At 40.7% G+C, this 17,006-nt stretch overlaps 1 protein-coding gene across 2 annotated transcripts in view; it reads right to left on the bottom strand.

The window, feature by feature from the left end:
* znf598 (zinc finger protein 598) overlaps positions 1-17,006 on the bottom strand; it is a 37,135-nt gene that overhangs the window by 6,260 nt on the left and 13,869 nt on the right. The window contains exons 6-10 of one of the 2 annotated variants that reach the window (XM_078558673.1): positions 15,452-15,554; positions 12,990-13,174; positions 9,953-10,031; positions 8,418-9,154; positions 4,060-4,210 (exon numbers count right to left, since the gene is read on the bottom strand). In XM_078558673.1, the coding sequence (XP_078414799.1) occupies positions 4,060-4,210; positions 8,418-9,154; positions 9,953-10,031; positions 12,990-13,174; positions 15,452-15,554 (1,255 nt within the window). Of the gene's footprint in view, positions 1-4,059; positions 4,211-4,484; positions 4,641-8,417; positions 9,155-9,952; positions 10,032-12,989; positions 13,175-15,451; positions 15,555-17,006 lie in introns of those variants that run through there. The other variant, XM_078558674.1, reaches the window with a different exon arrangement.

Here is a 17,006-nt window from a genome sequence, read left to right as displayed (position 1 = left end):
GCAATTCTGGTTGCCACATTACCAGAAGGATATGGAGGTGTTGGAGAGGGTGCAGAGGAGATTTACCAGGATGCTGCCTGGTCTGGAGGTTATTAGCTATGAGGAGAGGTTGGAGAAACTTGAGTGACGGAGATTGAGGGGTGACTTGATAGAAGTTTACAAAATTATGAGTGGCATGGACAGAGTAGATAGTCAGAAGCTTTTTCCCAGGGTGGAAGAGTCAATTACTAGGGGACATAGATTTAAGGTGAGAGGAGAAAACGTTAGAGGAGATGTGCGGGGCAAGTTTTTTTTACACAGAGGGTAGTGAGTATCTGGAATTCGCTGCCAGAGGAGGTGGTGGAAGCAGGTACGATAGTGGTGTTTAAGAGGCAGCTTGACAAATACAAGAATAGGATGGGAATAGAGGGATACGGATCCCGGAAGTGCAAAATGTTTTAGTTTGACAGGTAATATGACTGGCGCAGGCTTGGAGGGCCGAAGGGCCTGTTCCTGTGCTGTACTTTTCTTTGTTCTTTGATCCAGCTATCGAAAAATACATTCACTTGTAGAAAATAGCAAACATTAATAAATAATGCAGGATGCTTCTCAAAGTCTTCTTTGTAGCATCTGCAAAAGTCCTATTAAAAAACAAGACCCCAATGTATTTCTAATGAGAATTTTAATGGATATGACTGGCAAACAAAACATTTTGGGGAACAGTCAATCTTAATATGATTGTTTTAATTTACTCCATAATACCAGTTTGCATCTCAAAACTTAATTTAGGATCTCTGTCCAGTTGCAAACGATAAAGAGTTATAAGGCACCAGCTGCACTTAAAAGCTTCTCACACTCTGCGACTGACACTGCATCTGCGCATGTATAGGAATTGCTCCCCCTAGTGTTGTGGCACAAATAAACGCAGCCCATCAGATAAGCAGTCTGACAATTCAGCAACTGTTATGTCGTGGAGAGAGATGGGGGTGAGGTAGAGCTGGGTATCTTCACTGTATGTCAAAAACTAATGCTGTGCTTTTGATGATGTAACCGAGGGTCAGCATGTAGATGAGAAATAGCAAGGGGCCAAGGATCAATTCTTGGCAGACACCGTGAGTAATGGTGTGGGAGCAGGAAGAGAAGCCATCACTAGCAATTTCTCTAACTACAATCAGATAGATAAGAACAGAATCAGGTGAAAGCAGTCCCACCCAGCTGGACGACAGTGGAGAGGTGTTGGAGGAGGATGGTGGGTCCAACCATGCCAAAGGCTGCAGACAGGTTGAGGACGACAAGGAGGGAACATTTGCCTTTGTCACAGTCAGATAGGATGTTATTTGTGACTTTGATAAGAGCTGTTTTGGGCAGAAACCTGATGGAGGATTTAAACATGGAGCTCTGGGAAAGATGGGAACGTATTTGGGAGATGATGAAGTGCTCAAGGACTTGAGGGGAAAGGGAGGTTGGAGATGGGATGGTAGCTTGAGGATGATGGGATCAAGTGTTTTTTTTTTGAGGAATGATGATGGGAGATTTGAAGGAGAGAGGGACAACACCTGAAGAGAGAACTGTTAACAAGATTGGCAAACATGGGAACCAGAAGGAGAAGTTGGTGGTCAGCAGTGTGCTGGGTATAGGATCAAGGGAGCAAGAGGTGGATCTCATGGACAGCATGAGCTCAGACAGGGGATTAAGGAGAAAGAGAAAAATGAGAGTTCAGGGATGGGACCAGGAGAGGTGTGTTGAGTTGGGGGGCGGGGGGGGAAGAGTAGGAAAGCATGAAGTTTGACCAGTGGAAAAGGAAGCTCGCAACAGCAGCAGTCTTTTTCTTAGTGACAAAGAAATCCATGAGTGCTTGGCACTTATTATTGGAGGTGAGGGTGGAGGGAACAGGGGAGGGAAATTTAAGAATGCAGTTTTCAGCAGAGAAGAGAAGCTGGGGGTAACCTTTGCATTCCAGAATGATCCTGGAGCAGTGTGCAGTTTAGCAGATAAGAGCAGGACTCAGTAGTGTTTTAAGTGGTCCAGCCAGATCTAGTGATGTGGCTGCCCGTCATATCCTTTCAAGTCTGCAGCCCATGGACTTAAGGAGATAAGGGCTGCACCAGGAGGAATGGCCAGGCTGAGAGCGTGTAATGGTTTAATTGGAAATTAGGGAAAGGTCGTGGCAAGGATGCGATTGAGCAAAATCAGTAGCTGCAGAAGTGTTGTAGCAAACAGAGGGCTAGAATTGAGAATTTGAAAGAGCAGTTGTAAGCGAATTGGGGGATAGTTTTTTTTCCAGGGGTGAATACAGCAGGAAGTAGGGCTGGGGAATGGAAGGCGGATGAGGGTAGTGAGTGATACAAGGAAGCGATCAGAAATGGCCTCATCTGCAATTGATACGATAGGACCAGCAAGACTACATGAGATGGCAATGTCAAGGGGATGGTTGTGAATATGAGTTGGGGAGCTTACATGGAGGGAGAGATATTTAGGGAGAATAAGGAGGCAGTGAACTTCGAGGAGAAAGAACATAAGTTGAGGCTGAGATTGAAATCACCGAAGATGAGAAGTCATTCAGTGCTGAAGGAGGAAAGCAAATGAGAACATTTTTATTGTGCTTGGGAGGACAGTAGAGAATGATTTTAAAAGAGGGGTGGGTCAAGGTGAGGAGAAAGTGGAGGACTAGGAGGTTAAGCCAAGGTGTGACCTGGTGATACACCACTACCATGACGGTCTTGGCAAGAAAAGTGTGGAAGATGTAGCCAGGTGAAGAGGCTTCATTAAGTGGCAAGATGTCATAGTCACCCCTCAGCCAGATTTCCGTTAAGGCCATAATGTTGATGCAATCATTTACAATAAATTCATGGACAAATGAACAGGCATTCTGGAGGGGGATGCATGAAAGGACGGTGGGCGATGATTCATTGGCAGAGTCCACAGTTTCAACTGTGAATAGGACAGGAAGATGATTGGCAAGAATAGCCTCCAGCAGGAGCACTGGGCAAGAAGGTCAACAAGAGACGAGATGAGGTAATTGAGGTTGCTGCACATAATGAGCCAGCACTGAATACCTCAATGAGCCATCAGAGGACACCAAGAGATGCACAAAAGGAGGATGTAGGTTTGTTTAACAGGGAAAAAAGCCTGGAGTGGCAGCAACAGAACAGGAAGGTTGAGGAGTACTGAAGGGTTGGGGTAGGGAATTGGGAGGACAGAGTACCAGAGAGTGAAGAAGAGAAAGAGACATGATGAGAGAAGAGGGGGATCTAGGAGGGATAAAGAGAAAGGAAATTAAAAGAAAAATAGATTGATGGGTTCGGGCCCAGAGCGGCAACCAAAATGAACACGCAAATGGACTCAGGGAGAGTTACACATGTCTGGTTCAATGAAAAACTGATACCAAACACAATCGAATCAAAATCGAATTGATGACCTTTCTGCTGTATTTCCTGCATTAGATACATAAGACTATTGCAGTGTCTTAGCTTAAATAACAGTAGAAAATTATATTGCTATGGATATTTTGAAAGGGATGATCACTGGGCATGCAACATGCTACTGGATCTCAGTAACCTGTGTAATCTCCAATGGAGTCAGAAATAAAGCACATGGCTAGTCAAGCCACTATAATGTTCTGATATAAAAACAGCACATGCTGAAAATGGATTTTCAGCATTTGCAGTATTTTGCTTTTATTACACTGCAATGTTCCATTCCATTGATGCTTTGCAAGTAGTGCTCTCCACATAAATACAGGCAATACAGCAAAATCTTCCCAAAAGCAGTACTAGCCTGGGCTTTATGGTGGAACAGCTCAGTAAATGCATCAGGAATTCACTATTCAGGAGCTTTCCCAAAATTACCAGACTTGCACCTTCTAAAAATATAGCTCTCATACTTTGCAACAATGCAAGCTCAGTAGAGATTCTTTAGATTTAAAAAATCCAAACAAATGAAGCACCCCCAGAGTACATTCTAAGGAAATAGAAATTAATTGTGCTGTTTTGACAGGGAGATCCACCAGTACTGAACCCCTGATTTTTAAAGTGGATAACAAAAGAAGAATTGCCTCACAGTGGAAAGTAATTTACATACTGTTTTGGTGCTGGAATCATAGGCTCGCTGATGTTTGAATTCAGAGGGACACCAGTAAAGCCAGGAGGGGGTTTACTAACAGGGGCAGTCAATCCTGGTGGAGGAGGAAGGTTGGATGGTGGGCTCTTCACTTGTAATAAGTTGTTAAAACCTGGATAAAAAATAAATTCAGAATTAAATGTCTGAAATTCGCTACAACTTTAAATTGCTTATAAAAAAAGGAAAATCCAGATATTTTAGCTGTCATTACAGTAGTTTAGGCACTATCAAAGCAAAGCATTCATTGGCGCACTACACTGAAACACTAACAGCAAGCCTCTGAGCTCACATTTACTTATACACAGGGTTTAAGCCCCACCTGCCTTTTGAGAAACTCTTATCTCCATGCATTTCCTTAGTCGCCAAATATTGATACAAGCACTTACCCATTCTCCAGTACACAATCCTTAGAACCTCTTCTCCATAAAGAGATGGCTCCAATTTTGACTAGGAGCATTTAGTTCTTACAAATAAAATTTCAGTGACCCAAGTTTTAAAATGGCTGAAGATTACATACAGTGTCAGGAATATCCATTTCAAACCTGAAACACATTTTAAAACAACGCAGTGCATTGTTCAAATGATGGCAGACTGGAAGCCTGGAAATCTGTGATAACATGTCTATATAGAGCTATCAACAGCAAGGCAGACAGTTTAAAACAACATTTTCAATCACCTACGGCTAAAGATTTTGAAAGTTGCATAGCACTAACGTGTAAAGGTTTGGCCACAACTACAGATGATTATTTTAAGCCCTACAGTGGCAAAGACAGACAACTTGGGACTCCCATGACTGTGAATTTGAATTAAATATAGATTTTTTTGTTGTTGAATGTACAATCATCTTGTTACATTTTAACAAGCACATATAATGTTGACCAATTTTCCCAGAAACAAGCTAATGTGCATCATTTTTAATGAATTAGTCTGAAGTGCCAGGATGTAGGCAAACACAGCCATTTTAACAACAGCAAGTCCCACACTAATGAAATGAATGACAAGTTAACTGTTTACATTTGGTGGTGTTAATATGGGGTGTGAGGTGGTGGAAAATGATCAGCACAGGAGATCTCCCTACTGAAGATATTGGCGGGGGGTGGGGGGGGAAGAGGAGGCAGGTTTAACACCAACAACAGCACCGCTAACAATAAGCCAATTCCTTAGTGCCCCACTAAAATAGCAGTCTACATACACTAAAATCCTGATCTGGGGTTCAAACCCATAACAAAGCTGCAACCAAATCACCCTTTTAACAAGTTAACAATCATCGCACTAGAGTAGCATACATTGACTATTAAAAAGCTTTGTCTGGACAGTAGCAAAAGCCCCATGTTCACTTACTACAACAGGTTAAAAAAACATGCCCTTATTCCGACACTGGGCAGCAAGGTTACAAGGTTATACTCATTCAAAAGTACAATTACAGAAATGTTTCCTAATCATAAAATCTAATTGCTTCTTCCAATGTTCCCTTCAAGGTCTGAAATGTGTCACTAGGCCAGTAATCCAGAGAATACTGGTTCAAATATCACTATGGCTGTTTGAGAATGTGAATTCAGCACAGATACAGTGTCTCAAAACTGGCAACCTCAGGACCAAGGCTATGCCAGATTTCAGATTTTGCTGGATTTTGGGGGAGGGGGGGTCAATCAGAGTGCAGGAATAGGCCAGCACACAAGTGGTGAAGGGGATACCTAGTCAAGCACCACACCATGCCAATGCACTGCCTAACTGAATTGCCCAGGTGAGTTTTTTTTAAAAACTTTATTTAAAATTGATGCATAGCACACTAAAAAATGTCTGGATTTTGGACAGCTGGATTTGAGACATTGTATGGTGCTAAAAGTACTTTAAAATAATAAGTTAAATCGGGGAAAGTGACCACAAAGCCACCAGATTGTCAGTAAAAAAAAACCTAGTGGATCACTGTCTTAGGGAAGGAAACCCATTGTCCTTACCTTGTACGATCTATTAGTGACTTGCTGCTCGATTTATAACTGACCTCTCAAGTGGCCTAGCAAGTCAGTCAGTTCTATTACCCTGCTTCAGAGCAACTAAGGATTGGTTATAAATGCCAGTCTTGCTCAGGTCCAGAAAACATTTTTAAAAAAGTCACTTAAAATTGAGATTCGGTGAAAGGCTGAAGGATAACCAGGCAGGATCCTCAAGAAAAGAACAGGTAGTTGCTTGGTAGCACAGAACTTGAATATTTCTGAAAAAAAGAGACATTGATGAAGCTTTTCCTCTTGCATTCATCAGGACAAATTCACAAGAATACCAAATCTCAAAGAGAACAACAACTTATTACTGCATGCGAAGAGGGTGCTGATTCGTTGGCAAGTAGGCTCTGATTGGTGGAGGCACTGCCATAGAGAATGCACCAGGGAACAATTAACCACTAAACTTTTGTTTAAATTCAAAACAGGCAAATCAACTGATTGGTCAAGGCATTGCCATGGGTAATGAACCAGAGAATGGTTGTCCCCCAAGCTTTTGTTTAGTTGAAAAAGGCGCAATGCTTGGACATGTTCCTTTTGTTTACAAAGGACGGGGCCATGTGTGTAAACATACGTAGCTTGTAGCATGCATAAGGTGAGCCACACCTCAAGCCCAGCTGAATCTTAAATTGGTTGTTAGTGCAATTCTGAGCACAACTGGGATCTTTAGCAAGTGTTGTCCAATCGCAGGATCACATCTAATGTTGCAAGCTTGGCCTGGTTGAGTACAGTCAGCACTTTTGAGATTTGGTATTCTTGCATCTAACCTGATAAGTTCAAGACGAAAAAGTTTCAACAGCATGTCTCTTTTTTCAGAAATACAAAAGAACAGGTCTTGTGGAAAGTTATTAACAGCATTCTAAGCCAACTGAACACACTTAAATCCTTTGCTAGAAATTAGCAAATCTACCAATTCTTTAAAAATAATGTTCATGTATAGAAACAAGAGCAGAGAGAGACTGATCAAGGAGTAAATAAAAATAGATGTGTTAAAAAGTCTTCTCTATCTGGGGTTAGAGCAAAACAAAAAACATTTCAGGTCCCAAGGCCAGAACATCTGCTCTGCTCTAATGCAGTGTCTGGTACATACAGCACATTTATATCAATAATTTAAAATTCAAGATCAAAAACACAATTTCTAAATTTGAATAGGGGGGTGGGGGGGGGGCTACTCAGTGCTGATCAGAACTCCAACAGATTACAGGAGGACATTAATAAACTTGCAGAATGGGCATAATTGGCAAATGAAGCTCAACACAAATCTGAGGTAGTATATTTTGGTAGGAAGAACAGGAAAGTCACTTATTATTAGATTGCATAGAGGAACAAAGGGAACTCGAGTACAAATACACCGAACATCAAAAGATTATGCCACAGGTTAGCAAGGCCATAAAAGAAAGAAAAACAAACAAGCATTAAGCTTTAATTCCATGGGGATAGAATTGAAATGTGGGGATAGAATTGAAATGTAGGGAAAGCATGCTAAATCATGGTTAGACCACATGAATGCATGCAATTCTGGTTGCCACAGAAAGAATGCAGAAAAGATATTGCAAGGATGACATCAGAAATGCATAGGTATACATATTCAAGAAAGGATGAACAGGCTGGGTCTCTTTTCTTCTGAAAAAAGGTTGAGGGGTGACCCGATCTTGAAAGGTTTGGATAAACTGGATAGAGAGAGAATGTTTCTTCTTGTGGGGACCACTATAAACTAGAAGACATCAATATAAGATAGTCGCCAAGAAATCCAACTGGGTAAAAAATTTTCTTCCGAATTCCCCAAGTGTGGTGAGAATGTAATACTCGTTACCACAGGAAGAGGTTGAAGTGAATAGTGTAGGTGCATTTAAGGTGAAGCTAGACAAGTATAAGGAGATGGGAATAGAGGGTTACAATGATAGATTTAGTTGAGGAAAGATGGAAAGAGGCTCAAGTGGAGCATAAACATCAGAACTGACTGGTTGGGGCAAATAGCTTGTTTGTGTGCGTATACCTATGCAACCCTATATATTGTCACCCACACGTTCAGTTTTACTACCACATATCAATTCTATAGCCACATGCCTGACCAGCATATCCCCAGAAAGGGTCATCATTGACAGTGGCTTTCATTTTATAATACAGGGAACAGATGTGATAATTCAAGAACACTAGCCATTTTCTCACAAGCTCTGTTTATCTCAAACTAAAAACAAAGCCCGAGAATAACCATTTTAGGCACACCAAAAATGATCATTTCAACTCCAATACGTTTACAAATTTACTTACATACTAGAATTTGTCAATATAGTACAGCACGATCATTCCTAGAATTCTTACCTGGAGGTGGCTTTTTTGGTAAAACTGGATTGCCTAGAGCAGGAAAATCTTCTTCTGGTAAAGGACTTGGACTATCTTCAGGTTTTTTAAAACCTGGTGGTTCCTTTAGTGTACATACACTTTCAGTGCATAGTTTGTCAGTGTGACCATTCAACACACTGGTGACTGGTATACTTTGTTTAATTTCTGGAACATTCTCTTTTTGAGCTTTATTTATTACAGTATCACTATCTGGAGCTGGCGATGAATTTTGCTTTTCACCACCTATCTTTTTCTTTTTACCAACTTTAGAGACAGTCTGTGCTGAAGTAGTTAACAAAGAAGAAATATCCAACATTGTTGGTGCACTTCTGAACTCCTGAGCTGTCAATCCGCCATCATCATCCTCTTCCTCCTCATCAGATTTTAAAGCGGCTTTATTTTTTGCTTTTGCTTTGGTACTATGAGTTGGTAAAGATTTTTTAACAGCTTGATTAGAATTGCTGCTGCTGGAATGGATAGTTTTCAAAACACTTTTGCCAGGAACGCTAGTCCATGCAGATCCAGATGTAGACATTGACGGCTTTTGCTGTTTAATTTTTGACACAAGTGCAGGAAAGTCCTCCTCTTGAAAAGTGGTCTTTTTCTTGGTTGCAGAAGTATAAGTTGGAGTAAGGCCTGTGGTAGTTGCATGTGCTGAAGCAGATAAGCTGGGAAACTCCTCTTCATTTAAGCGAACAGGAACCAAATGATTAGAACTGCCAAAAAGAAAGAACATTTGTCAGATATATACTTAGAAAAAGCTACATAGCCTGATTCTTTTAGCTCATGCTGCCAAAGTGTTATTCATATCTCAGAAGAGTTAACTGATTTGAAGGGCTTAAATATAATATTGGAGTATGTCAATGGTTTTATGCTACAAAGTATAATGAGGAGGAGACTACACCATGAAAATATGGAAATGAAACATAGCACACCATAATGGAGTCAGCACTGTTCACAGAAGTAATATTCTCTGCACGTCTACTCCATATAGTTTCACTTCCAACAATATAGACAGGGATCAACCCCCACGCGAGGCGATCAACTTCAGTAACGTTATCAAGAGATAAACTGGCCAACTTAAAAAACCAAATTACATAGTTGACAAATCATATGTATCTCTACATATTCAACTTTTATTTGAAAACTGAATAAAAAGCACGTCCCTTTATCATACGTTTTAAAAAAAGAAACTCCCACTCTGTACCATCTTACCTCTTGAAATTCCAAAACAATTTCGCATGGCATTATTGCTGAACTACAGCAGAAATGTCATCACCAAAGATGTCTTTTTAAAAATTCTTTCACGGGATGTGGGCATCACTGGCTAGGCCAGAATTTATTGCCCATTCCTAATTACCCTTGAGAAAGTGGTGGTGAGCCAGAGTATTTAACATAAACAAATTTAAAATCAGAATAAAGCCATTGTGGAATCTTCACTGAAGATGTGTGAATTATATACAACTACTTAAAAAATGAATTTTGCAAATTGCAGAAAAACTTCAGTTATGTACCTTGGGTTAGGTGGAGCAGTTGCACCCAGAACTTGGAAATTCTCTTGCTTTGAAGAACCTTTAACAGCCTCTTTGGTACCTTTAAATAAAGACAAATTTAATTTACTCCCACACCTCTACGGTTACGCAATAAGCTTCATTTGAAATAAATCGAACAATGATTGAAACTTAAGAAAAATTACTTGGCATACTTTTCAGAAGTTTCACAAGCCATGTTTGTGACCAAAAATTGTATTATACGATGTTACTTAACAGTGTAAAGTCAATTCTTTTTCAAATTAAAAATGCGCCTCAAGGTTGGGAAATTCAAAGCAGATGAAATAAAGCCTCTACCACCTTGGACTTAATTCCACAAGTCAGGTACAGCATACTTCAGAAGCAAAATAAAACTTCCTCCACAATGGAATACATCCCTACTACAGTGCCCGCCCATTTTCTGATAACCAATGACAGACATAGCAAGACTCTTGTTTAGCGTCAAGTCATAAGCAATTCTGTGAAATTTACACGCACTCAGCAGAAAACTTCAGGACTGCACAAACTTGCTGTACCCAGGAACCTTATAGCTAGCAGAGGGGAACTCTTCCATTTAAATCCAAATCCTCCAACATACAATGCCCATTCATTTTATTTCTAAGTGCATATGCGTCACTAGATGTAAGGAATGAAATCTATAGATGAAAACACTTCTCTTCCCCCCCACTAGGAATGCTGTAAGTATTACGCCGGTCATTTTAGTGAGTCACCAAAAAAATACAAATCGAGTGTAAACTTCATCTCATTTTTCAAACGAGAGTCAAGTTGAAATTTCTGTCTCAGATTTCTCAATTTTCTTGTATTTGCTGACCAATTATTACCCAACACTTAGGTTGCTATCTACTTTATAATGATTACATCCTCTCCTTTCTGTAGCCAACATTTGTTTTTTGCAAGTAGGACATGGGACAGCCAGGAGTATCTCAATAATTGCAGACAAACTCCTAAACAGAAAACCACTGGACCACAATTACAGAGAGGGAGAGAAAGGAAATATACTGTTAGTTCAAGACATGGAGACATTTAAACCACTTAATACAAGTTGGAAAGGAAAAGCATTGGTGCAGAAACCCAATTCTCCTGCCCTTCAGGAAGAAGCCCAAGGTGCACAGCATCAATACTGGGTCACCCAGTCAGAACACGCCACTCTGTTGACATATATAGGTTCACTACTGGCACTCTTCTCAATGCACATGTTAGCAATCCCACAACAACAATAGAGAAAAAAGATGGCTCTGGCTGGGCCCCATCTTCCACCACCGCTCTCTCTCCCCCCCCCAATACAGCAAAAAAAGAACATGACAGTGGCAGCCTTCTGTCTCAGAAGGTGATGGTTTGCATTGTAGTGGTCAACTCTTAAGCATCACTTGGTGTGGTTCAGGAGCCCGCGCAGCATGGCAGTCTCTGTCACACTTGCTGGAGGAAGACAGTAGGCAGAGAAGGTGCCCCTTCGGTAGAAACATAAAACTTGCATAAAGCTATTGTCGCCCACCTGATCCTCCTACGTTTGTTCTTTCTCCTTTTATCTCAGGTGTCTAATTCAATTTAGCCTCCCTTCACTGTACGCTCTTCCATCCCAAGGTGTATCCATTCAAGAACATTCAGAACTGGCCAGGTAACTCCAGGTGTGGCCAGAGCAATATTTCATACAGGCTCATCATCACTTCCAGGGCTGATATACTCCGTCCCTAGCAATACACTCAACGAGCTTATTTATTTTCTTTACTGCTGTAGCAATGAACTAACAGTGTCAGTCATCTTTCAGCAAGTAACCACCTTGTTTATTAGGTTGTACCCCAACTGTCAATTTCCTTTCCCCAATATCATTACTTTGCACATTTCCACATGAATAAGACCAGTGCCAGCTAGCTTTTTATCCAGATCCCCCTGTAATTTGCCTATTTTCATTTCATTTGTAACCTCAATCAAGTTAGTATCAGCAAACTTAAACCTGTCCCCAACCCCATTTTGACACATTAAAGAATGACCAAGCACCGATTGCCAAAGCTTCTTCCATGCTAATGCAGTTTCATAAACAGGTATTTTTTTATGTTCTGCAAGTTAATCACCTTTCTGCTGACTTCAGAAACTATTATTCCATAATATTCACATGGTACATTATCAAAAATGTTCATAAAATATAATATCCAAGAAGCTTGCCCTGCCCAACAATTCTATTATTACATTAAAGAGTTCTATCAAATTTGTCAATCGCAACTTTCTTTCCATAAAATCCTGTTTTTGTGTTAGGTTTTTTTTAAAAACGGGATATGGGCGGTACTGGCTAGACCAATGTTTATTGCCCATTCCTAAATGCCCTTGTGAAGGTGGTAGTGAGCCGCCTTCTTGAACTGTTCCAGTCCATGTGGTGTAGTTACACCCACTGTGCTGTTAAGGAGGAGTTCAAGGATTTTGACCCAGTGATAGTAAATGAACAGCTATATAGTTCCAAGTAAGGATGGTGTGTGGTTTGGAGGGAAACTTGCAGGTGGTGGTGCTCCCATGCAGCCTCTGTCCTCCTTAGTTGCAGAGGTGGTGGGTTTGGAAAGTGCTGTTGAAGGAACCTTGATGAGCTGCTGCAGCGCAAATTGCATATGGTACACATCACTGCCACTGTGCATCGGTGGTGGAAGGGGTAGATATTGAAGGTGGTGGATGGGGTGCCAATCACATAGGCCGCTCTTTGGACGCTGTTGAGTTTCTTGACTGTTGTAGGAACTGCACTAATTCAGGCAAGTGGAGCTTATTCCATCACACTGTTGACTTGTGCCTTGTAGATTGTGAACAGGCTTTGGGGAAGTCAGGAGACGAGTTACTTGCTGCAGAATTCCCACCTTCTGACCTGTCATTATTGCCGAGTTCCTCATTATCGAAGTCAGTATTATCAGGCTCACCAATAGTGGCAAAATCTGTACATGGTACTTGTTACTTAAAACCAGAAATGCTATCTTAAAATTCTCGCCTTTGTCCTACAGTAAATAAGAATAAAACTAATACAAACCTACAGTTTCACTAGATGTTCTAACCATATTCTTAGTATTAGATGTATCGTCCACCTCCTTTTCACTCTGGCTATTTTTACCATCATCAGTTTCTTTCTTTGATGCAGCTTGCTTCTTTTCCTCTTGCCTTCGTGCTGCTATAGATGCCCGAACAGCTGCAGCAACATCCCGATCTTCCTCCTCTCTACAAACCAAAGCACCATCATTTAGTTACAAAGCAGATGCATTAATTATATCAAAATAGTTGTAACACCCAAGCCCTTCAACTGAGTTTTAGAACAATTTGCATTTCATGGGGAACAATGCAACTAACCATTTAGTGAGTCGTCCTCATGGTTATGACTTGATTTATCCCATTTGAGATCAGGTGGTATGCTAAAAGTTTCTCCAAGTTTTATCTGAGATTACTGGTTCTCATCATTTAAAGCATTTTCATGGAACTCACGATTCTGCCACCACCAATTTTATTTTCAATGATAAGACATTAAGATTGCTTCAGCTCTCCACAACTCAGGCCATTATCCATTCAAAATTGTTCACTACTGGTCTGCCAAAACCTATCTTGCAGGTTGAATTAATGCCTTAGTGGGCATACATGAATGAGGGTGGCACAGAAAAGATACCATCCATTTCTGATTACCAACCCAATTTCAATCCTGACCATGGGAAGGATCCCCCACATGACAATAGAAAAAAATGTAAAGCTGGAAGTTACAGTTTGCAGCACTTATACTGGGTTTAAAGGGAAACAATGCAGTGACCAAACAGCGAATAATGCTTGAGCCTAGAGAGGGTATCCCAGTGTTCTCACCAGAGATCTATACACCTGTACTTTGCAGTGAAGCAGCAATGGTCTCACGAGGACAAGCATTTGGACCCACAGAGGAAGAACCAACGTGCAAATTACACAAATAAGCATCCACAGAGGACGGGATATGGGAGAGTGGAACAACTGAGCTATTTGATGATGATTTAGAAGTAAAAGTGAAAGAGATCCAGAGTGAGAGACAGTGAATACCACTAACAATAGCTGGCTAAGTAAAAGATCTGAGTCAACACTTCACAATTTGGATAATTTATTCAAGAAGCTTAGCAAAGCAGTTAACGATTGAGTAAACACCTGTTCCTGCCCAAAATATCAGTTGTTAGAATGTGTGTGAATAATGGTATTCAGAGGTTACAGCATGATTGTTGAAAAACAGTTGGTCCAGTATCACAAGATTGGTGCAAAAATAAGAATTGGGTATGCATCTCACAATCACATCAAAAGAATGAAAAACTAAAGACTTCACTCCATGTGCTAGCTTCACTAAATAGGCGATTGAAAGCAAATACTCAAATGCACAGAAGCATATAAAAAGGTCAGCTTACATGCAAACAGAAAATAGGAGTGGGTCATTTGGCCCTTTAAGCCTGCTCCACCATTCAATATCATGGCTGATCCTCTATCTCAATGCCATACTCTCACTCTCCCCATACCCCTTGATGCTTTTGGTGTCTAGTAATCTATTTCCTTCTTAAGTATATTCAGTGACTTGGCCTCCACAGCCTTCTGTGGTAAAGAATTCTACAGGTTCAGCAACATCTGAGTGAAGAAATTTCTCATCTTAGTCCTGAATGGCCTACCCCATATCCTGAGATTGTGACCCTTGTTCTAGATTCCACCCCCCCAGCAACCAGTGGAAACATCCTCCCTGCAACCAGTCTGTCCAGCCCAGTCAGAATTTTATACATTTCAATGAGACCCCTTCTCATTCTTCTAAACTCCAGTGAATTACAGGCCTAGTCGACCTGATCACTCCTCATACGACAATCCTGCCATCCCAGGAATCAGTCTGGTGAACCTTCGCTGCAATATCTCGAAGGCAAGTATATTCTTTCTTAGGCAAGGAGGACAAAACTGCACACACTACTCCTGGTGTGGTCTCACCAAGGCCATGTACAGTTGCAGTAAGACAACCTTGCTCCTGTACTCAAACTCTCTTGCAATGAAGGTCAACATACCATTTGCCTTCATAACTGCTTGCTGCACCTGTATGCTTGATTTCAGTGATTGGTGTACAAGGACACCCAGGTCCCTTTGCACATCAACATTTCCCAATCTATCACCATTTAAATAATACTCTGCCATACTATTTTTCCTACCAAAGTGTATAATTTCACATTTATCCTTGTTTTACTGCATCTGCCATGTATTTGCACACTCACTCAACTTGTCTAAATCGTCTTGAAGCCTTGCATCCTCCTAACCACTCACATTCCCACCTAGTTTGTGCATCAGCAAACTTGGAAATATTAATTTGGTTCCTTCATCTAAATCATTGATATATATTGTGAATACTGAAGGTATTCAGAAGACAGCAACAGTTTGAAACGAGTGCAATAAATTATGTGGTTACTAAGATCTTCATAAAGGATATTTTGATCACAAATGGTTTCTTGTCATTATACACCACATTACCGATTATATTTCCATCTGCCTCTGCGGTTTTGTCCTCCTCGACTTTGGCCCCCTCTTCTATTAAATCTCTCCACTTCTTCATAATCATCTCCACTCACCATGCCTGCAATAAAAGACGAAATGTAATTGTGCATAAACGTTAATACCCAAAATTCAAAATTCTAGAGATACATTATTTCAAACAGAGTCATTCCATAACTTAAGAAAAGTTACTTCAGGTCAAAATAGAGGTTAACGGCCTAAAAATTGTTGCACCAATGCATCTTGCAGTGAGTGCCATGAGTTGAGTATTTTTATCCCATCCTCCAGGTCATAATTTTGAGGTACAAATTACTAAAAACGTGAGCCTATAATGGCACGGAGACATCAACGAGATGACTGGGACCACATGAAAGTTGGGTCCAAAGGTCTATCTCCTGAACCAATAAAATTTCAGGATAGAGAAAGAAACAAGACCATAATGACAGAAGGAAATAGGGTGAATTAAAGTGACATTATTTATAGAAAGAGAAAGAGAGAGCAATGGCTAATGGATTGATTGGGGGTGGGGGGGGAAGAAAGTGACAGGAGAAGAAAAAGAACAAAAATGTTTAGTTACTTCCTGCAATTACAATTTACAACTACTACCTGCAGGAGTGATACTCCAGTTTCATTGTTCCCTTTCTGGGTTTCCAAGGGCGAGTGGCATGTCAGGACCATAAATCACATCATTAGTAGCTACACAAATTACCAGCCTTAAATGGCTGCAATGAGATTCATTTGAAGTAATGGTGAAAATCCAGAAACTCTGACACAAAAAGGTAATTGTATCCCTCCCTCCACCCCGCAGTTTTGTTGATGTTTATGGCGGAGTGGTGCAAGTCACCTAGTGATTTGTGGAAAATTGGAATGCATGGTGTCTCTCTTCTCTGCCAAAAATTGCTGGGTTTTTGCACACTAATAATGGCAGATGTCATGAACATGCCATTAATTTTCTAGCAATTTCTGGGCCAATGTTAGCTCACACTCAAGAGACAGCTGAACAGAGAAACTGTTCACTAAAGACCTGTAGATTTTACACCATCCTCCAAGCAATGGAATGCAGCTGTGACAGCTACAAAGGTCAGAATTTAACCTGTAGAATGCAAAATTGCAGGTGGAAGGAAACAAAAGGGGTACGAGAGATTTCAGAGCCTATAAACAGCTTCCAAATACAAATCCATGTGGTAAATGATAAATCTATGTAAGACATTGTTTAACCGCAGCTGGTTAAGCTGGAGTTGGGGGTACTTTTGTACTCTTTTGGGCACTCCATTACACAAAGATCACGGAGCATGGCAAAAGTGTAATTCAGATTCACTGGGCAATAATCAGGAATGATGTCCTGAGACTCTCAATAAAACTAGAGTTGCATTAAATGGGAGATGGGGAATTTAAGTAGAGGTCTAACAACTATAAATTCTGAAAGGATCCCGAGAGTGTAGGGGAAAATTATTTCCAGTGGTTGACAAATTGGGAAAAGGGACATTAGCTCAGCTGAGTGCCGGAAGCGTAAATAGGCAGATTAGAAGCTTCT

This window comes from Cetorhinus maximus, chromosome 15, assembly GCF_964194155.1.
Source record: "Cetorhinus maximus chromosome 15, sCetMax3.hap1.1, whole genome shotgun sequence".
NCBI lineage: Eukaryota > Metazoa > Chordata > Chondrichthyes > Lamniformes > Cetorhinidae > Cetorhinus > Cetorhinus maximus.
Note: the sequence above shows the minus strand (reverse complement) of the source record. Positions and strands in the feature narration are given on the sequence as shown.